The 22,926-nt window shown below is 39.7% G+C and overlaps 1 protein-coding gene across 1 annotated transcript in view; it reads right to left on the bottom strand.

The window, feature by feature from the left end:
• Nucleotides 1-3,126: 3,126 nt before the first annotated feature.
• Nucleotides 3,127-22,926, bottom strand: part of GPR137B (G protein-coupled receptor 137B) — a 69,318-nt gene continuing 49,518 nt past the window's right edge. The window contains exons 6-7 of the mRNA XM_007989876.3: nt 6,842-6,966; nt 3,127-3,984 (exon numbers count right to left, since the gene is read on the bottom strand). Coding sequence (XP_007988067.1) covers nt 3,876-3,984; nt 6,842-6,966 — 234 coding nt within the window. The 3' untranslated portion in view covers nt 3,127-3,875. The remainder of the gene's footprint in view (nt 3,985-6,841; nt 6,967-22,926) is intronic.

The following is a 22,926-nucleotide window of genomic DNA, read 5'->3' as shown; positions in this document are numbered from 1 at the left end:
AATCTTTTTGATGAGAAGAATTCCACAATTTTAGCCTGATCCTTTTCAGCAGCTCCTCCATCTGGACCCATGTCTGAAGTAGCATGATAATACAGTTAGAAATGTCCTTTAATACAATTCTCACATAAGATGAAAACTGGGAATGCATATTAGATGTGTCTTTGATCAGATCTATGCTAGTCTATTCTTCATCATGCAACAATCTAAAGTGAAAGAGTGGTATTTTTTAGATAAAGTTTGTCTAGTTGGAAATCTCGATAAAAGTTTCAAATATTTAGACCCATTTAGTTCTAATGTAAGTTTATCTTTACTGTTAAAAGTAAGTAATATCCACTATATAATGAGATATATAAAAATGAGAACCTTTTTCTAACAGCACTTCTCAAGTTCTAGGGTTTACTATTATGTATTCCTTTCTTCTTAATAAGGTTTAAGTGTTCAACTAGGTGTTGGCCCAGCACTGAGGTCAACAAAGAGCAAGTGACTTGGATTTTGGTGAAAGAGGAAATTTGAGGAGACATTAGTGAGTGTGCCTGATCTAAGCAGCTAAATTTAACCAGCAAAGCTTTTAATTTGCCTGATACATTCAAGAGAGAATTGGCATAAATACGATTGATGTGTATATTGTAATAGTCAAACCTTCTTACAGTCACAGCTCTGTGTAACATACTCTAGATGTTTTAATCAGCAGCTCAACTGAGTTCATTGTAAAAAGGATAAAGAGCCAATGAAAAATATCTATACACTATTCTTAAACAATTAACTGCAGAGGTAGACACCTTTTCCAATAGTCAGAAAAACTATTTCCAATAGTTACCCAGAAACATTCCCATGAAACTTTTCAGTGTTGCATCAGACTTAGCTAAATGATGGTACATTTTTAGTGATTCCCTCTTCCCCATACACTTTAACTTTCAAATTATCAGGGCTTTAATTTCATCGTGTTGCTTTAAAACAAATGAACATTTGGGTTATTCTGCAACCAGTAATCACCATTCTTTTCCTCTTAGCATTCAATATTCCACATAAGTAGTTTTTTTTTGTTTTTTGAGACAGAGTCTTGCTCTGTCACCCAGGCTGGAGTGCAGTGACACGATCTCCACTCACTGCAAGCTCCGCCTCCCGGGTTCATGCCATTCTCCTGCCACAGCCTCCTGAGTAGCTGGGACTACAGGCGCCCGCCACCACGCCCGGCTATATTTTGTATTTTTAGTATAGATGGGGTTTCAGTATGTTAGCCAGGATGGTCTCGATCTCCTGACCTCATGATCCTCCTTGGCCTTCCAAAGTGTTGGGATTACAGGCGTGAGCCACTGCGCCCAGCCACAAGTAGTAGTTTTGTTAGTGTACCTAGCAGAACAAGTAAATTAGAAAGCCAAAGGGAATTTTAATTTTCCTTACTTACTAAGAGGGAAGTAGAGTTTGATGTAACCAATCATAGTTTTTTTTGTATTCTGTGTTTATAACACTTCTAGAAATTTTAGCATTACATTTTTAAAAGGGGAATGAGGCCAGGTGCGGTGGCTCAAGCCTGTAATCCCGGCACTTTGGGAGGCCGAGACGGGCGGATCACGAGGTCAGGAGATCGAGACCATCCTGGCTAACACGGTGAAACCCCGTCTGTACTAAAAAGTACAAAAAACTAGCCGGGTGAGGTGGCGGGCGACTGTAGTCCCAGCTACTCAGGAGGCTGAGGCAGGAGAACGGCAGAAACCCAGGAGGCGGAGCTTGCAGTGAGCTGAGATCCGGCCACTGCACTCCAGCCTGGGTGACAGAGCGAGACTCCGTCTCAAAAAAAAAAATGGGAGGGAATGAGAAAAATGGGCACTTAGAACATTTTTATACTATCCAATAAAAATAACAGTTCAAATAAATCCCAGTAGCTTCATCATAAAAGTAGATTGACTTGTATCAGTTAATGCTGAGTATTCCAATTTTTCTGCCAGCAACAACAGAATTATGTTTACTTATTATAGGATGAGTATGGTATTAGTGATACTTCTTATCACTATTTTAAAAACTGTATCTTCCCTTAGCTGACCTAATACTGAAGGACTGCAGGACTTTCTGAAGATGTGACTTAAAGGAGTTTAAAACATGCTGAGTCTGCCTTTAAATTCTCCCAAGTATTAGTAATACAGTGTGACCACAATAACCTGGTAAAGCTATTTGGAATAATAGCTTATAATGTGTTAAGGCAACTTGAATAACAGTGTAGGGTTCACTTCAGTGTAGAATTTTTCCTGACAACTATTTTAAATGCTGTAACCCCAGTTTTTTCATGTACTGAAAGACAAGAATGTTATGTAGGATTACACAGAGTAAAGGTGTTCTATACAAATGAAAAGCCCAATGATGATCGACTTGAAACTTGAGATCCCAATTTTAAATACTAACAAAACAATAGTAGACTTCATCTCTGTGAAGTCAGTGCCCAGGGATCAGTTATTCTGAAGATCACAATGAGAAGAGTCATTTGAAATGGGTTGCATCACGTAGGATTTGTTAATGTAAGTTCCTTTTCATTGGACCTTCCCTCTGTCCCCAGATGAACATTCCTAGGCATAGCAGAAAGGTACCTTGTTTCTGGTAACAGTACTTCCTCTAGAACCTTATCTCTGTTTTATAGAAAAGCAGAGCACATAGCCTCCCAATAGGTAGGTTTATGGCTCCAGGATATATACAGTGGAGCTTTTAGAATGGCACTTCTGGTGTGGGAGGCAATATTTCGTAACATGTTTTTTACTTAAATGAAAGATGACTTAAGGACTTGTCTGGAACATACCCTTTACGTGGCTGACAGGCATCATGCTACAGCATATTGCAGTGCTATTGCCATTTTTACATGTGCAGCTTCCAACAGGCTCTTTATAGAGCTATTTAGAAGTAAGGGCATTATTTTAAATATAGTCGGAGATTACAGAAAAAACTATTAGGATTCCACATAGTCTTAGCTTAAGGGCTTGGGATATTTGTTATTAATGCCCTTTATGGAACCTCTTATTTTCTCCTTGAATGTAATCAACATTCAGTGAGTTGGGAAAAGGGTATACTCTTGATGTAGCCCTGAGGTAATGCATACTAGATTTCATTAGGCTGAAAGAAAAACTATGCAGAATCTGTGAATATAGCAGAGGAGGTTTAATAGGATAAGTCAGCTACATTTTTAATGTTATCAACTTGTTATCATTAATGTGTATACATTAGCGCCCTACTCAAAGGAAGCACCAATCTTTGGGCAAACCTTAAGAGATTCTCTGAGGGACCTATTGCCTGAACCTTAAAAAAAAAATCTCTAAAGACCTTACAGTCTGCTGCTATTCTATTTCATTTTAACTATCAACACTGGAGTTGCAATTGGCTAAGTTGTCAATTGTATTTTAGGAGGCTACCCATGCGGCACTCAGAATCGGAGTGACCATCAGTGACCTGAAGAGGTAAGATTTGAGGAATACTTTAGTCCAAAAGCTTTAAAAAACTATTAGACCATATATTCTATATTTTTAAAGTGAATTATGCATAAAAGTCTGTGCAAACTACAACATAATTGCAGTAACATTCTCAAGAAAAAAAAAAACCCTAGTATGCTTTAGCATTATTATTTAAGTTATATAAAATACATCTTTATAAAAGTACAGATTTTCTTTAAAAAGTTTAAATTATACCCACTGAAATAGCAAGGCTCCCTCTTTAGTACTAAAATAAGGGTTTATCAATCTACATTATTGCTTAGTCCTCTGGAGCCATCTGGAAACCTATAACAAATAAAAATCAAGTTCTATTTCTTAAGGAAAAGTGCCCTAAAAATTCAGCGGTCACTACACTTTTCTGAAGCTCTTCATCTGAGCAATCGTCCATAAAACTGTTAACTGATGCTACCCAACGCTTGGTTTGTCAGGATCCAAAGTTGAGTCTTGCAACGTTCCTGCTTGTGCCAGGAAGCTGTTGGTTTGTTGTCCCCAATCATAGTAATCTGGAGCAAAACTTAAAAAGAAAAAAATATTTCAGTGACTTGAAACATTACAGTATGTACATGTCTAGTTTAGGTAGAGCTGAGATTTTACACAAACTGTAGGTAACTCTAAAGTTCTTTAAAATGGCTCTTAAAGTCCATTTTCCTACAAAACAATGCTACACACAGGACCAAATGCCCACCCACAGCTCTACTGAACTCTTGAGAGCACAGAAGTATACGGCATTACTAGAGAACCCAGCCAGTTACTATGTATAGGAAATGTTTTTAGCAACAAACTGTATCTGAATCCTAACAAGGAGTACAGATCACAACCTGTGGTGTCTTTGGACAAGTAACTTCTGTGCCTCAATTTCCTCCACTTAGAATGGGAGTACTATTAGTAACTACATCTGGGAGTACTATTAGTAACTACATCTGGGAGTACTATTAGTAACTACATCGTGGGCCTATTGTGGGGACTGAGTTAACACCTGTAAAGTGTTTAGAACAGTACCTAATATATAGTTAATTCTCAATACATGTAAGTCGTTTTCATTATAATTATGTTCCTCTATGTAGTAGAAAGGGGGTCTTTTCTTCACCGATATAGGTAGTGACGACTCCCTCAGCTCTAAGTCATTTCTGGCAGGTGAGAGGGCAGGACAGCTCCAGGAGAATATGGGTTTAAAGGGGCAAAACAACTAATAGGAAGTGCAGTGGGGTAACTGGAAAAGAACAGTTTTAGGGAAGAGGTGGAGCTCAAAATCTGAGTGATCCAAAGGACAGCTTTTGACTTCAAGAAGTCCTTGTTTGCTGGCTTGCTTGCAGCTTACATTCTTTACATCTGCTGGCTCAGCGGATTGGGCAGCTTTCTTCTTTTTTCTCAGCCACCATCTTTTATCCTGTCTGACCAAGAATACTCTGCTGCCTGATAACTGAGAAAGCATGTATTCTCCCAGCTTTTCTTCAGTACTTCTGTCCCTAAAACAAGGGCTCTTTTCAGAGCTCTCTTAAAGTTTTCTAAAGACTTTCACTGTTACTAACAAGGAGTAAAAAGGCAAGCATATCTTTTTTTATCATTTCATCCCAGAGGGAAAAAGTTGTAAAGTTGTTAATGCTAAGTCTTTAATCTCACAAAAGATTACATAAGATAAGCTTTCACTTCTGAGAAGCTCCCCTTTCTCAGGAACAGGATGGGGGTCCTGGGAGGACAAGCAGAGAGAAGACAGGCTCGGCAAGTACTATTGCAGCCCTTTTGGCTCCTCTCACCCCTGCTGGCCTTGCTGGCCTCACTGTCTCACAGCCACAGGCTGAAAGGGAAACACGATAGTCGAGTAGGGTAGTAGAGAATGGCTGAGCACAGCAGGCTGAGGAAAAGGGAAGGGAATCCCAATAGCTACTACCCTTCCTGTTTGCAGACCATGCCCATGCTGAGGTAGGCAAAACTTGGACTCGTGGGGTGGGTCTCTGCTATGGTTGCAATTTCAGGTGCTTCCCTCTTTTTATTTGTCTTCCTAATTCACTGAAAATTAGGCAATGGCAGCAGACTGGTATGGTTCACGTATTGTCTTACACCCTCTGTGTATGCTGCTTTGAACTCTTAGTATTTAACTGCCCTCTCCAAATTTCCTGGGCCAGATCTGCATGTGGATTCAAGCAAGGAGACGCTTCCTATTAAAACTCATGAAAGTATAACATAAGCATAGGTGAGACTAAGCGACAGGGTACTTATATACAAACTGTTTACATAGTATAGTGATTCAGAAAACAGGTTTGAACAAGACTGCCTGAGTTAGAATTCTAGCCTAACCACTTGCTAGCTGTGTGACCTTGGACAAGTCACCTACCCTCTGGATACCTCAGTTTCATCTGTATTATGAGGCCAATAATAGTACTGACCTCTCAGGACTGTTAAGACTAAATGAGTTGATATTTGTGAATCTCTTAGAACAGTGTCTGATACAGAGTAGATGCTATAGAAGTACTTATTAAATAAGTATTCATGAAAATTAAGACTAAAGTAAATACCCTTCATGTAACTGAAATTTTAAATTAAGAACTGACATCATTCAAATTTGAAAACTTGGTCCTTTATAATATATAACTTATTCTAATAAATAAATACTACTGCATTTACTCTCTAGCTTTAGAATATGTGATTAAAGATACCATGTTCCACTGAGTGATTCCATAGACAAGTGCTATATTTCCCCCTTGGAGATTCAGAGTACACATTAGCATATTACGGGCTCTCTTGGCATTTTCTAAAGAGTTTATTTTCTGGCCAGGTGCAGTGGCTCACGCCTGTAATCCCAGCACTCTGGGAGGCCAAGGTGGGCAGATCACTTGAGGTCAAGAGTGCGATCCAGCTTGGCCAACATGGTGAAACCCCATCTCTACTAAAAATACAAAAATTAGCTGGGCGTGGTGGTGCACACCTGTAATCCCAACTACTCAAGAGTCTGAGGCACGAGAACTACTTGAACCTGGGATGGGGAGGTTGCAGTGAGCTGAGATCGTGCCACTCTGCACTCCAGCCTGGGCAACAGAGCGAGACCTGGTCTCCAAAAAATAAAAAAGGCAATTTTCTTTTTAAATCATCATTTCCTTTTGCACAGCATAGCTATTAAGACAATAGTGCTTCATGGAATATTGTTTAGGAAACACTACTGTATACAATAATGCTGTGGGGCTTTAAAAAAAATCTGATGTCCTTTCTCATTCCTGAATGCTTCCCATAAGTAAAATGATCTACTGATAATCCAGTCTTATACCACCTAAGGCTGCACAGTTTTAATGTAGGAATTTTCTTTTAGCTTGAACCTGTTTCACTGGTGTAACCCTTCTCTCCTAATGAGGCTTGTCTAACATGAAGTAGGGTCTTACCCTCCCTGAAGTCCCTGAGGGGCAATGTTCCAGGCAAGATCATCATCACTGTCATATCTTCGAGGGTTGTCAAAGAAATAAGATCTGGGACTGAATCCATGGCTGGGGACCATTCCAGGATTGGTCTAGAAAGACAGGTAATCATTCAGCATACTTACAGACATCGTGCCTTGCACTAGACAAAAATAAGATCTCTTTCTTGTAGGAGACTAAAGATGTTCTATTCATTTGAATGTAGGCTGTATCTGTTCAGCTGGAATATTCATTTCAGTTACTCTTATGTTTGAGAGGGATTAGCCTTGCCTTTTATCAGTATGGGCAAAATCTTCTTTCAGTCTTGCTTGCAACACTGAGTCATCATTGTTTTAATCCCTTATTGAAAAGCTCTTAGATGATGAGTAACTATATGCCAATAAACTGTAAAATCTAGAAGAAATGGGCAAATTCCAAGACACATACAGCCTACCAAGACTAAACCAGAAAGAACTCTAAAACCTGAACAGACCAATAACAAGTCTTTTATTCTACCTGACTAGAATTTCTCTGCTCCCTGATCCACTGAGAAAGCAATGTTTTCTCCCAGCTTTTCTTCAGTTCTTCTGTCCCTAAAACAGAGCTCTCTTAAGGTTTCTAAAGACTTTAACTGTTAGTAACAAGGAGTAAAAAGGCAAGAGATCAAAGCCATAAGAAGTCTCCCAGTAAAGAAAAACCTGGGACCTGATGGCTTCACTGCAGAATTCTACCAAACATTTAAAGAAGAACTAGTATCAGTCCTACTCAAACTATTCCAAAAAAATAGAGGAAGAGGGAATACTTCTGCACTCACGGAGGAGGCCAGTATTACCATCATACTAAAACCAAAGACACATTAAAAAAAGAAAAGAAAACTATAGGCTCATATCTCTGATAAATATTGATGCAAAAATCCTCAACAAAATACTAGTAAACCAAATTCAACAATACATTAGGAAGATTATTCATCATGACCAAGTGGGATTTATCCATGTGATGCAAGGATGGCTCAACATACACGAATCAATGTGATACATCATGTTAAGAGAATGAAAGATAAAAACCATATGATCATTTCAATTGATGCGAAAATAGCACTCGATAAAATTCAATGTTCCTTCATGATAAAAACCCTCAAACCGGGGATAGAAGAAACATACCTCAACATAATAAAAGCCATATATGACAGACCCATAGCTAGTATCATACTGAATAGGGGAAAACTGAAAGCCTTTCCTCTAAGATCTAGAACACAGAGTCACCACTGTTACCCAACACAGTACTGGAAGTCCTAGCTAGAGCAATCAGACAAAAGAAAGGGCATTCAAATTGGAATATAAAAAGTCAAATTATCCTTGTTTGCAGATGATATATTTGGAAAACCTAATGACTCCACCAAAAAGTGTGAGAACTAATAAATGCAGTAAAGTTGCATGAAAAAATTAGTAGCATTTCTCTATGCCAACAGTGAAACTATATGCCAACAGTGAACAATCTGAAAAATTAACAAGTAATCCCACTTACAGCCACAAATATAAATACCTAGGAATTAACCAAAGAAGTGAAAGATCTCTATAATGAAAACTATAAAACATTGAAAGAAACTGAAGAGGACACCAAAAACATGGAAAAATATTTTCTGTTCATGGATTGGAAGAATCAGTATTGTTAAAATGGACATACTACCCAAAGCAATCTACAGATTCAATGCAATCCCTATCAAAATACCAATTATATTCTTCACAGAAATAGAAAAAACAATCCTAAAATTTATACAGAACCACAAAAGACCCAGAACAGCCAAAGCTATTTTAAGCAGAAAGAACAAAACTGGAAGAATCAACATGACCTGACTTCAAACTACACTGCAGAGTTATAGTAACTGAAACAGTATGGTACTGGTATAGAAACAGACAAATAGGGCCAGGCATGGTGGCTCACACCTATAATCCCAACCTTTTGGGAAGCTGAGGCGGGCAGGTCACGAGGTCAGGAGATTGAGACCATCCTGGCTAACATGGTGAAACCCCATCTCTACTAAAAATACAAAAAATTATCCAGGCAAGGTGGTGGGTGCCTGTAGTCCCAGCTACTCAGGAGGCTGAGGCAGGAGAATGGTGTGAACCCAGGAGGCAGAGCTTGCAGTGAGCCGAGATTGTGCCATCGCACTCCAGCCTGGGTGACAGAGCAAGACTCTGTCTCAAAACAAAAAAGAAAGAAAGAAAAACAGACACATAGACCAATGGAACAGAATAGAGAACCCAGAAACAAATCCACACACCTACAGTGAACTCATTTTCAACAAACTGCCAAGAACATATGCTGGGGAAAAGACAGTGTCTTCAATAAATGGTGCTGGGAAAACTAGATATCCATATGCAAAAGAATGAAACTAGACCCCTATCTCTCACCAGATTAAAAAAATCAAATCAAATGGATTAAAGACTTTAAGACCTCAAACTATGAAACTACTACAAGAAAACATTGGGGAAAATCGCCAAGACATGGGTCTGGGCAAAAATTTCTTGAGAGTATCCCTATGGGCACTGCCCTCATGGCAGAGGTTCGGGGCTAAAGAGCAGAGAATTTGTTTCCTGAAGAAGTGGAAGTGCAACAGGCAGGGAATGGATCCCAGATCTGCATCTGGATCTAGATTCTGTTCATCTATTCTATTTGCATATAAATACTTTGAGTGGAAGATGGTGGATAGGAGACAGGGCTTACATGCAGCTCCCACTTGGACAGACAGAACAGCGTGTGGAGAATCACACCATGGACTTTTGCTCCAGGAACCACCACAGGAGCATACCAGGAAAAGTGAAAGAATTCACAGACACTTGGAAAGAGGCGGCAGGTCACTGCAAATTCTGAGAGACAGGTGAAAAACTCTGGTGCTCTCTTGAAAGCGCCACCTCCTGGCTGGAGGCCAACCAACTCAGGACATTACAACTCATGACAGATCCCCTGCTCCAAGGAAGGAAAAAAAAAACAGCTAATTCTACTGCCTCCACCATCTTGGCTAAACAGTGGTCCTGAGTCTGTCCATGGTGGCAACTTCATTGCTAGCATAAAGCATTTAAGAAAGCCAGCACACTAAACATACTTACAACCAGGACTCTCACAGAGTCTACTTCAATCCCCTGCCACCTCCAGCAGAGCAGGTGCTGGTATCTACAGCTGGGAGACCTGAAGATGAATTGCATCACAGGACTCTTTGCAGACATTCCCCAGCATGTCCAAAGCCTGGTAGCCCTGCTGGGTGACTAGACCAAGAAGAGCAATAACAGTCTGGCTCATAGGAAGCCCCATCACTAGGAGAAGGGGAAGCACCCCACATCAAGGGACCACCCTGTGGGACAAAAGAATCTGACCAGCAGCTTTGAGTTCTAGATTTTTCCAGTGAAACAGTCTACCCAAATGAGAAGGAATCAGAAAAGCAGTTCTGGTAATATGACAAAACAAGGTTCTATAACACCCCCCAAGGCCCACTCTAGCTCTCCAGCAATGGATCCAAACCAAGAAGAAATACCTGAATTGCCAGATAAATAATTCAGAGGGTTGATTATTAACCTACTCAAGGAGATACAAGAGAAAGGTAAAAACCAACTTAAATCAATTTTTTAATACAGATATGGATGAAAATGTCTCCAGAGAAATAGATATAATAAAAAATTCACTGGAAAGTTTCAACAACAGAATCAAGTAGAAAAGAAAGGACTTCAGAACTTGAAGACAAGGCTTTTGAATTTACCCAATCGACAAAGACAAAGAATTTACAAAATGAACAGAGCCTCCCAAGAAGTTTGTGATGATGTTAAATGGCCAAACGTAAGAATAATTGGTGTTCCTGAGGATGAAGAGAAATCTAAAAGTTCGGCAAACATATTTGAGGGAATAATCAAGGAAAACTTCCCTGGCCTTACTAGAGATCTAGACATCCAAATATAAGAAGCTCAAAGAACACCTGGGAAAATAATTTCAAAAAGATAATCAGGCACAGTCATCAGGTTATCTAAAGGCAAAGGAAAGAATCTTAAGAGCTGTTTAACAGCAGATTTCTCAGCAGAAACCCCACAAGCCAGAAGGGATTGGGGTCCTATCTTTAACCTCTTCAAACAAAATAGTTGTCAGCCAAGAATTTTGTATCCAGCAAAACTAAGCTTCGTAAATGAAGGAAAAGATACAAAGTCTTTAGACAACAAAATGCTGAGAATTTGCCACTAGCAAGCCAGCACTACAAGAAATGCTAAAAGTAGTTCTAATTCTTGAAACAAAACCTCAAAATATACCAAAATAGAACCTCCTTCAGCATAAATCTCACCAGGCCTATAAAACAATGAAAAAGAAAAAAGTATCAGGCAACAAGTGGCATGATGAACAGTCTCACATCTCAATACTAATGTTGAGTGTAAATGGCCTAAATGCTCCACTTAAAAGATACAAAATGGGAGAATAGATAAAAATCCACCGATCAAGTATCTGCTATCTTCAAGAGACTCAACTAATGCATAAGGACTCACATAATCTCAAGGTAAAGGGGTGGAAAAAGATATTCCACGCAAATGAAAACAAAAAGCAGGAGTAGCTATTCTTTTATCAGACAAAATAGACTTTAAAGCATCAACAGTTAAGACAAAGAGAGACATTATATATTAATAAAAGGATCAGTCCAACAGGAAAATATCAATCCTTTATAAATATATATGCACCTAATATGGGAGCCCCCAAATTTATAAAACAATTATTATTAGACATTAAGAAATGAGAGATTGCAACACAATAGTGGGGTACTTCAGTTCACTAGACAAGCCATCAAGACAGAAGTTAACAAAGAAACAAGACTTAAATTATACCCTAGAACAAATAGACTTAACAGATACTTACAGAACATTCTACCCAACAACTGCAGAATGTACATTCTTTTCATTGGCACATAGAACATTGTCCAAGATAGACCATATGATAGGCCATGAAAGGAATCTAAATAAATTTAAGAAAACTGAGATTATATCAAATACTCTCTCAGACCACAGTGGAATAAAATTGGAGATTAACTCCAAAAGGAACCCTCAAAACTATATAAATGCATGGAAATTAAAATAATCTGCTCCTGAATGATTTTGGGGTCAACAATGAAATCAAGATGGAAATTAAATTCTTAGAACTGAATGATAATAATGACACAACTTACCAAAACCTCTGAGGCACAGCAAAAGTGGGGCTGAGAGGAAAGTTCACAGCATTAAATGCCTACATCAAAAAAGTCTGGAAGAGCACAAACAGAAAATCTAAGGTCACACCTCAAGGAATTAGAGAAACAAGAACAAACAAACCCAAACCCAGCAGAAGAAAAGAAATAACAAAGATCAGAGTAGAACTAAACAAAATTGAAACAAAAAGGCAATACAAAAGATAAATGAAACAAAAAGCTGATTCTTTGAAAAGATAAAATCGATAGACCATCAGTGAGATTAACCAAGAGAGAAGATCCAAATAAGCGCAATTAGAAACAAAATGGGAGATATTATAACCAATACCACAGACATACAAAAGATCATTCAAGGTTACTATGAACACCTTTACACAAACTAGAAAATCAAAATATACAACCCTCCTAGATAAATCAGGAAGAAACAGAAACTGAACAGACCAGCAACAACTAGCAAGATCAAAACAGCAAAAAAAAAAACATTTCCAACAACAAAAAAAGTCCAAGACCACGTGGATTCACAGCTAATTTCTATCAGATATTCAAAGAAGAATTGGTACCAATCTTACTGAAATTGTTCCAAAAGATAGTAAAAAAGGGAATCCTCCCTAAATCATTCTACGAAACCAGTATCATCCTAATAACAAAACCAGAAAGGACATAACAAAACTACAAACCAATATCCCTGATGAACATAGATGTAAAAATCCTCAACAAAATGCTAATAGCTAACTGAATCCAACAGCATATGAAAAAGATAATCCACTATGATCAAGTGGGTTTCATACCAGGGATGCAGTGATGGTTTAACCTACGTGAGTCAATAAATGGGCTATATCACATAAACAGAATTAAAAACAAAAATGAAATGATTACCTCAATGGGTGCAGAAAAAGCATTTGAAAAAATCCAGCATCTCTTTAGGACTAAAGCCCTCAGCAAAACTGGCATAGAAGGGACATACATCAAGGTAATAAAAGCCATCTGTGACAAACCCACAGCCAACATTATTCTGAATCAGGAAAAGTTGAAAGCATTCCACCTGAGAAATGGAACAAGACAAGGATGCCCTCTTTCACCACTTCTATTCAACATAGTACTGGAAGTCCTTAGCCAGAGCAATCAGACAACAGAAAGAGAGGGCATCCAAACCAGTAAAAAGTAAGTCAAACTGTCACTGTTCACCAATGATATGATTGTATACCTAGAAAACCCTAAAGACTTATCCTAAAAGCTCCTAAAACGGATCACCAACAATGACCAAGGTGAGAATCAAATAAGGAAATCAACCCCTTTCACAACAGCTGCACCAACAAAATACTTAGGAATATACCTAACCAAGGACGTGAAAGCTCTCTACAAGGAAAACTATAAAACACTGCTAAAATAAATCATAGATGACACAAACAAATGGAAACACATCCTCCATGCTCATAGACGGGTAGAATCAATATTGTGAAAGGGACCATACTGCCAAAAGCAATCTACAAATTCAATGCAATTTCCATCAAGGTACCATCATCAGGCTGGATGCAGTGGCTCACACCTGTAATCCCAACACTTTGGGAGGCCAGGCAGGTAGATCACTTGAGGTCAGTAGTAGTTCAAGACCAGCCTGGACAACATGGCAAAACCCTGTCTCTACTAAAAAATACAACAGTTAGCCAGGTGTGGTAGTGCATACCTGTAATCACAGCTACTTTGGAGGCTGAGGCATAAGAATTACTTGAACCTGGGAGGCAGAGATTGCAGTGAGCCAGTACCACACCACTGCTCTCCAGCCTGGGTGACAGAGCAAGACTCTGTCTCAAAAAAACAAAAAGGTCATCATTCTTCACAGAAATAGAAAAAAATTCCAAAAGTCATATGGAACCAAAAAAGACCCTGCATAGCCAAAGCAAGACTAAGCAAAAAGAACAAATCCAGAGGTATCACATTACCCAGTTTCCAGCTATACTACAAGGCAATAGTTACCAAAACAGCATGGTACTGGTATAAGAATAGGAAGGCAGGGCCAGGCTCAGTGGCTCATGCCTGTAATCCCAGCACTTTGGGAGGCTGAAGTGGGTGGATCACTTGAGGTCAGGAGTTTAAGATCAGCCTGGTCAACATAGTGAAACCTCATCTCTACTAAAAATACAAAAATTAGCTGGGCATGGTGGTGTGTGCCTGTAATCCCAGCTACTCAGGAGGCTGAGGCAGGAGAATCACTTGATCCTGGGAGGTGGAGGTTGCAATGAGCTGGGATTACGCCATGGCACTCCAGCCTAGGTGACAGAGTGAGGCAGGCAGACCGATGGAAACGAATAGAGAACCCAGAAATAAAGCCAAATATTTACAGACAACTGATCTTCAACAACACAAATAAAAACAAAGTGGGGAAAGGATACCCTGTTCAACAAATGGTGCTGGGATAATTGGCAAGCCACATGTAGAACAATGAAGCTGGATCCTCATCTCTCACTGTATACAAAAATCAACTCAAGATGGATCAAAGACTTAAATCTAAGGCCTGAAACCATAAAAATTCCAGAAGATAGCATCAGAAAAACTCTTCTAGACATTGTCTTAGGCAAAGAGACCATGACCAAGAATCCAAAAGCAAATACAACAAAAACAAAGATAAATACATGGGACCTAATTAAACAAAAAGTCTTCTGTACAGCAAAGGAAATAATCAGCACAGTAAACAGACAAGTCATAGAGTAGGAGAAAATATTCTCAGACTATGCATCCAACAAAGGACTAATATCCAAAATCTTCAAGGAACTCAAACATATCAGCAAGAAAAAAAAAAAAACAAAAACAAAACTAATCCCATCCAAAAGTGGGCTAAGGACATGAATAGACAATTCTCAAAAGAAGATATCCAAATGGCCAAGAAACATGAAAAAATCCTCAACATCACTAATTATCAGGGGGATGCAAACCAAAACCACAATGAGATGCCACCTTACTCCTGCAAGAATGACCATAATTCAAAAATCAAAAAAACAGATGTTGGCATGGATGTAGTAAAAAAGAACACTTTTATACTGCCGGTGGGAATGTAAACTGGAAGACAGTATGGAGATTCCTTAAAGAACTAGAAGTGGAACTACCATTTGATCCAGCAATCCCACTTACTGGGTATCTGCCCAGAGGTAAAGGAGTCATATGAAAAAGACACTTGCGCAGGCATGTTTATAGCCGCACAATCCACAATTCCAAAAATACAAAAATATGGAACCAGCCTAAATGCCCATCAACCAACTAGTGGATAAAGAAAAATGGTGTGTGTATGTATACACACACACACACACACACACACACACACACACACACACACACACACCATGGAATACTACTCAGCCATAAAAAGGAATGAAATAGCATCCACAGCAACCTGGATGGAGTTGGAGACCATTATTCTAAGTGAAATAATTCTCAGGAATGGAAAACCAAACATCATATGTTCTCACTTATAAGCAGGAGCTAAGCTATGAGGACACAAAGGGATAAGAGCAATATAATGGACTTGGGGACCTGGGGGAAGGGTGGAAGGGGGTGAGGGATAAAAGACTACGCATTGGGTACAGTGTACAATGCTAAGGTGCTGGGTGCACCAAAATCTCAGTAGTCACCACTAAACAACTTTTCCATGTGACCAAACACCACCTATTCCCCAAAAACTTTTTAAATTAAGATTAAAATTAAAAAAAATAATTCTTGGCCAGGCACAGTGGCTCATGCCTGTAATCCCAGCACTTTGGGAGGCTGAGGCAGGTGGATGACTTGAGGTCAGGAGTTCGAGACCAGCCTGGCCAACACGCTGAAACCCCATCTCTACTAAAAATACAAAAATTATCTGGGTGTGGTAGCTCATGCCTTAGTCCCAGCTACTCGGGAGGCTAACACAGGAGAATAACTTGAACCCAGAAAGCGGAGATTGCAATGAGCCAAGATCACGCTACTGTACTCCAGCCTGGGCAACAAAGCAAAACTCCATCTCAAAAATAAAAATAAATGAATTCATGAGCAATACCCTACAAGCACAGGCAACCAAAGCAAAATGGAAAAATAGGATCATATCAAGTTAAAAGCTTTTGCACAGTAAAAGAAACAACAAAGTTGAGACAACCTACAGAATGGGAGAAAATATTTGCAAACTACCCATCTGACAAGGGATTAATAACCAGAATATACAGGAAAAGGTGTAGTAATCAAAATAAAAAATGGGCAAAAGATTTGAGCAGACATTTCTCAAAAGATGACATACAAACAGCAAAAAACAGGCATATGAAAAACTAGTATCACTGATCATCAGAGAAATGCAAATCAAAACTACAGTGAGATATTACCACACCGCAGTTAAAATGGCTTATATCTAAAAGGAAGTAACAAATGCTGGCAAGGATGTGGAGAAAAGGGAACCCTTGAACACTGCTGGCAGGAATGTATATTAGTACAACCACTATGGAGAACAGTTTGGCAGTTCCTCAAAAAACTAAACATTGAGCTACCACATGATCCAGCAATCCCACTGCTGGTGTCTACCCAAAAGAAGGGAAATCAGTACATTGAAGAGATATCTGCGCTCCCATGTTTGTTGCAGCACTGTTCACAATAGCTAAGCTTTGGAAGCAACCTAAGTATTCATCAACAGATGAATGGATAAAGAAAATGTGGAACATATACAGAATGGAGTACTATTCAGCCATAAAAAATGAAATCCAGTAATTTGGAACAACATGGATGAACTGGAGATGATTATGTTAAGTGAAATAAGCCAGACACAGAAAGACAACATCACATGTTCTCACTTATTTGTGGGATCTAAACTCAAACAATTGAACTCATGGACACAGAGGAGAAGGATGGTTGCCAGAGGCTGGGAAGGGTAGTGGCATGGGGTAGAGAGGATGGTTAATGGGTTAAAAAAAAAATTTGAATGAATAAGACTTACTGTTTGATAGCACTAACAACAGGGTGACTATAGTCGATAATAACTGTACATTTTTAAACAGTATGATTGGATTATTTGTAACACAAAGGATAAATGCTTGGGATGGAGACACCAGTCTCCATGATGTGATTATTTCACATTGCATGCCTGTATCAAAACATCTCATGTACTCCATAAATATACACACACACCTATTATCAACCCACAAAAATTTTTTTAAAAGCTAGGTGATGCCCAAATTAGCCAATAAAGTAGATAGTTCAATTTGGATATAAATCATGAAGGCATTCATGGCAATGGTGAAATCATTTGGGGGGGATTTCTCATCCCATTTCCATTTCCTGCCTCTATAATCATTTCATCCTGTTTCTGCCCCCAAACTGAGTTTACTTCTCAAAAAATTTCCAATGACTGGTTTCAGGTACACCCTAGAGGTCACTGCCAGTTTTCAAGGTCACAGCTGCCCTAGGATGACTGTTGGGGTTTGAAAAGCCTTTTCTGCCGGCAGCTTCTAAAAAGTAAAGTTGTCTTTGTCAGGAAAGATTTTAAATAAACAAGATCAGAGCTAGATTATATGGCACACCAAATCAGGCATATGTTTTGACATCCTTGTACTTATCATCAGTGATCTATTTAAAAGTTAATAGAACATGAACAGAGGTAGCCACAGGATGGCTATCTAAATGTGAATTCCTGCTTTGCTAAGATTAATGTAGCCAAACATAAGGAGCAAAGTGGAACTAACACAAGGTGGATTGCCTTAAAATTTACTATTTTTAATAGTTTAAGAATACCTATGAGCCACGTGCAAAAGAATGAAGTTGGATCCTTATCTCACACCATATACAAAAAATAACTCAAAATGGATTAAAGACCAAATGTAAGAACAAAAACTACAAAACTCTTAGAAGAAAATATAGGGACAAGTTTTCAGGGGCAAATACAGATGCTTCTCAAATTGTGATGAGGTTACATTCTGATAAACTCATCGTAAGTTGAAAATAAATAAAAAATACACAACATAGAGTATTGGTTTTTGACCCCTATGATCGCATGGCTGACTGAGAGCTGTGCCTCGCTGCCCTATACATCTTGAGAGATTATCATAACCCATATTGTTAGCCCAGGAAAATACTTAAATATTCAAAATTTCAATTATAGTTTCTACTGAATATGTCCTGCTTTCACACCATCTGTAAAGTTGAAAAATTGTAAGTTGAACTGTTGTAAATCAGGGACCATCAGTATAGGATGTGGCAAAGGGTTCTTGGGTATGACACCAGAACACGAGCAACAAAAGATAAATACAGTGGACAAAATTAAAAGCTTTTGTTCTTCAAAGAATACCAATCAAGAAAGTGAAAAGACAGCTACAGAATGAGAGAAAATATGTGCAAATCATATACCTGACAAGGGACTTAGAGTATATTTAAAACATATAAAGAACTCTTACAACTCAATAATAAAAAGACAACCCAGTTTAAAAATGGACAAAGGATGTGAATAGACATTTCTCCAAAGAAGATAAACAAATGACCACTAAGCACACAAAAAGATCCTCGACTAACTTAGTCAACAGAGAAATACACATCAGAAGCCAAAAGGAAATATCATTTAATACCCATTAGGATATCTAGAATCAAAAAGTCAGGTAACAAGTGTTAGGAGCGTGGAGGAATCAGAACCTTCATACACTGCTGGTGAGAATGTAAAATGGTGCTGCCTTTGTGGAAAATAGTCTGGCAGTTTTTCAGAAAGTGACACTCAGGAATACCAAATGACCCAACAATTCCACTCCTAAGAATATACCCAAGAGAAATGAAAACATATGTTCACATAGAAACTTGTACACAAATGTTTACAACAGCCTTATTCATCATAGCCAGATGGTGGAAATGACCCAAATGTCCACTCATATCCACAAGTGGTTTCCTTAAGTGTGTCCTTTTTGTCATTTCAAGCTTCTTGATGTGGGTCGTCAAGAAGCTTAAAATTATAGTTTGGGCACAGTGGCTCACACCTGTAATCCCAGCACTTTGAGGCCAAGGCAGGTGGATCGCCTGAGTTCAGGAGTTCAAGACCAGCCTGGCCAACATAATGAAACCCCATCTCTACTAAAAAATACAAAAATTAGCCAGGCGTGGTGGCGGACGCCTGTAATCCCAGCTATTTGGGAGTCTGAGGCAGAAGAATCACTTGAACCTCTGCCTGGGAGGCAGAGGTTGCAGTGAGCCGAGATCACCCCACTCTTCTCCAGCCTGGGTGACAGAGCCAGACTCTGTATCCAAAAAAAGAAAAACTTGAAATGATAAAAAGAAGGAGAACTTAAAATTCCTTAAAACCAGTGATGTCATACAGGAACAAAAACATATCACCTATTAGATGGCCAAATAGAAACAGCTCCAGTCTGCAGCTCCCAGCAAGATCGACGCAGAAGGCGGGTGATTTCTGCATCTCCAACTGAGGTACCTGGTTCTTCTCACTGGGACTGGTTGGACGGTGGGTGCAGCTCACAAACGGCAAGCCAAAGCAGGGTAGGGTGTTGCCTCAACCGGGAAGCGCAAGAGGTCGGGGTATTTTCCCCCCTACCGAAGGGAAGCCGTGAGGGACTGCGCCTGAGGAACCGTGCACACCCCAGCCCAGATACTGCGCTTTTCCTATGGTCTTCACAACCAGCAGACCAGGAGATGCCCTCCGGTGCCTACCCCACCAGGGCCCTGGGTTTCAAGCACAAAACTGGGCAGCCGTTTAGGCAGACACTGAACTAGTTGCAGGAGGTTTTTTTTGTTTTGTTTTTTCCCCCATACCCCAGTGGCATCTGGAACACCAGCGAGACAGAACCGTTCTCTCCCCTGGAAAGGGGGCTGAAGCCAGGGAGCCAGGTAGTCTCGCTCAGCAGGTCCCACGTCCATGGAGCCCAGCAAACTAAGATCCACTGGTTTGAAATTCTCGCTGCCAGCACAGCAGCAGTCTGAGGTTGACCTGGGACGCTCGAGCTTGGTATGGGGAGGGGTGTCAGCCATTACTGAGGCTTGAGTAGGCGGTTTTACCCTCACAGTATAAACAAAGCCTCTGGAAAGTTCGAACTGGGCAGAGCCCACAGCAGCTCAGCAAGGCCACTCTGGCCAGACTGCTAGACTTCTCCTCTCTGGGCAGGGCATCTCTGAAAAAAAGGCAGCAGCCCCAGTCAGGGACTTATAGATAAAACCCCCATCTCCCTGGGACAGAACACCTGGGGGAAGGGGCAGGTGTGGGTGCAGCGTCAGCAGACTTAAATGTCCCTGCGTGATGGCTCTGAAGAGAGAAGGAGATCTCCCAGCACTGCGTTCAAGCTCTGCTAAGGGTAAGACTGCCTCCTTAAGTGGGTTGATGACCACTGTGTATCCTGACTGGGAGATACCTCCCAGTAGGGGCTGACAGACACCTCACACAGGAGAGCTCTGGCTGGCATCTGGCAGGTGCCCCCTGGGACAAAGCTTCTCAGAGGAAAGAACAGGCAGCAATCTTTGCTGTTCTGCAGCCTCTGCTGGTGCTACCCAGGCAAACAGGGTCTGGAGTGGACCTCCAGCAGACTTGCAGCAGAGGGACCTGACCGTTAGAAAGAAAACTAACATCAGAAAGGAAGATCATGTCCACTCAGAGACCCCATCCGAAGGTCACCAACATCAAAGACCATAGGTAGATAAATTCACAAAGATGGGGAGAAATCAGCGCAAAAAAAGGCTGAAAATTCCAAAAACCAGAATGCTGCTTCTCCTCCAAAGGATCACAACTCACCAACAAGGGAGCAAAACTGGACGGAGAATGAATTTGATGAATTGACAGAAGTAGGCTTCAGAAGGTGGGTGATAACAAACTCCTCCGAGCTAAAGAAGCATGTTCTAACCCAATGCAAGGACACTAAGAACCTTGAAAAAAGGTTAGATGAACTGCTAACTACAATAACGAGTTTAGAGAAGAATATAAATAACCTGATGGAGCTGAAAAACACAGCACAAGAACTTCATGAACCATACACAAGTATCAAGAGCTGAATTGATCAAGTGGAAGAAAGGATATGAGACTGAAGATCAACTTAATGAAATAAAGTGAGAAGACAAGATTAGAGAAAAAAGAATAAAAAGGAATGAACAAAGTCTCTAAGAAATATGGAACTATGTGAAAAGACCAAATCTACATTTGATTGATGTACCTGAACATGATGTGGAGAATGGAACCAAGTTGGAAAACACTCTTCAGGATATTATCCAGGAGAACTTCTCCAACCTAGCAAGACAGGCCAACATTTAAATTCAGGATATACAGAGAACACCTCAAAGATACTCCTCGAGAAGAGCAACCCCAAGATACATAATCATCAGACTCACCAAGGTTTAAACAAAGGAAAAAATGTTAAGGGCAGCCAGAGAGAAAGGTTGGGTTACCCACAAAGGGAAGCCTATCAGACTAACAGCAGATCTCTCTGCAGAAACCCTACAAGCCAGAAGAGAGTGGGGGCCAATATTCAACATTCTTAAAGAAAAGAATTTTCAACTCAGAATTTCATATCCAGCCAAACTAAGCTTCATAAGTAAAAGAGAAATAAAATCCATTACAGACAAGCAAATGCTGAGAGATTCTGTCACCACCAGGCCTGCCTTACAAGAGCTCCTGAAGGAAGCACTAAATATGGAAAGGAACAACCAGTACCAGCCACTGCAAAAACATACCAAATTGTAAAGACCATTGACACTATGAAGAAACTGCATCAACTAACGGGCAAAATAACCAGCTAGCATCATAATGTCAGGATCAAATTCACACATAACAATATTAACCTTAAACGTAAATGGACTAAACGCCCCAATTAAAAGACACAAACTGGCACACTAGATAAAGAGTCAAGACCCATCAGTATGCTGTATTCAGGAGACCCATCTCACGTGAAAAGACACACATAGGCTCAAACTAACGGGATGGAGGAATACTTACCAAGCAAATGGAAAGAAAAAAAAAGCAAGCAGGAATTTCAATCCTAATCTCTGATAAAATAGACTTTAAACCAACAAAGATCAAAAGAGACAAAGGCGGCTGTTACATAATGGTAAAGGGATCAATGCAACAAGAAGAGCTAACTATCCTAAATATATATGCACCCAATACAGGAGCACCCAGATTCATAAAGCAAGTTCTCAGAGACCTACAAAGACACTTAGACTCCCACACAACAATAGTAGGAGACTTTAACACCCCACTGTCAATATTAGACAGATCAACGAGACAGAAAATTAAGGATATTCAGGACTTGAACTCAACTCTAGACCAAGTGGACCTAATAGACATCTACAGAACTCTCTACCCCAAATTAACAGAATATACATTCTTCTCAGCACCTCATCTCATTTATTCTAAAATTGACCACACAATTGGAAGTAAACACTCCTCAGCAAATGCAAAAGAACGGAAATCATAACAGTCTTTCAGACCACAGTGCAATCAAATTAGAACTCAGGATTAAGAAACTCACTCAAAACCACATAACTACATGGAAACTGAACAACCTGCTCCTGAATGACTACTGGGTAAATAAGAAAATTAAGGCAGAAATAAAGATCTTCTTTGAAACCAGTGAGAAAAAGACACAATGTACCAGAATCTCTGGGACACACTTAAAGCAGTGTATAGAGGGAAATTTATAGCACAAAATGCCCACAAAAGAAAGCAGGAAAGATCTAAAATTGACACCCTAACATCACAATTAAAAGAACTAGAGAAGCAACAGCAAACACATTCAAAAGCTAGCAGAAGAAATAACTAAGATCAGAGCAAAGCTGAAGGAGATTGAGACATGAAAAACCCTTCCAGGAGCTGGGTTTTTTGAAAAGATCAACAAAATAGATAGACCACTAGCCAGACTAATAAAGAAGAAAAGAGAGAAGA

The sequence above is a fragment of the Chlorocebus sabaeus genome, chromosome 25 (genome assembly GCF_047675955.1).
Source record: "Chlorocebus sabaeus isolate Y175 chromosome 25, mChlSab1.0.hap1, whole genome shotgun sequence".
NCBI classification, from domain to species: Eukaryota; Metazoa; Chordata; class Mammalia; order Primates; family Cercopithecidae; genus Chlorocebus; species Chlorocebus sabaeus.
The sequence above is the reverse complement of the archived record's forward strand: the minus strand, read 5'-3'. Positions and strand labels throughout refer to the sequence as shown.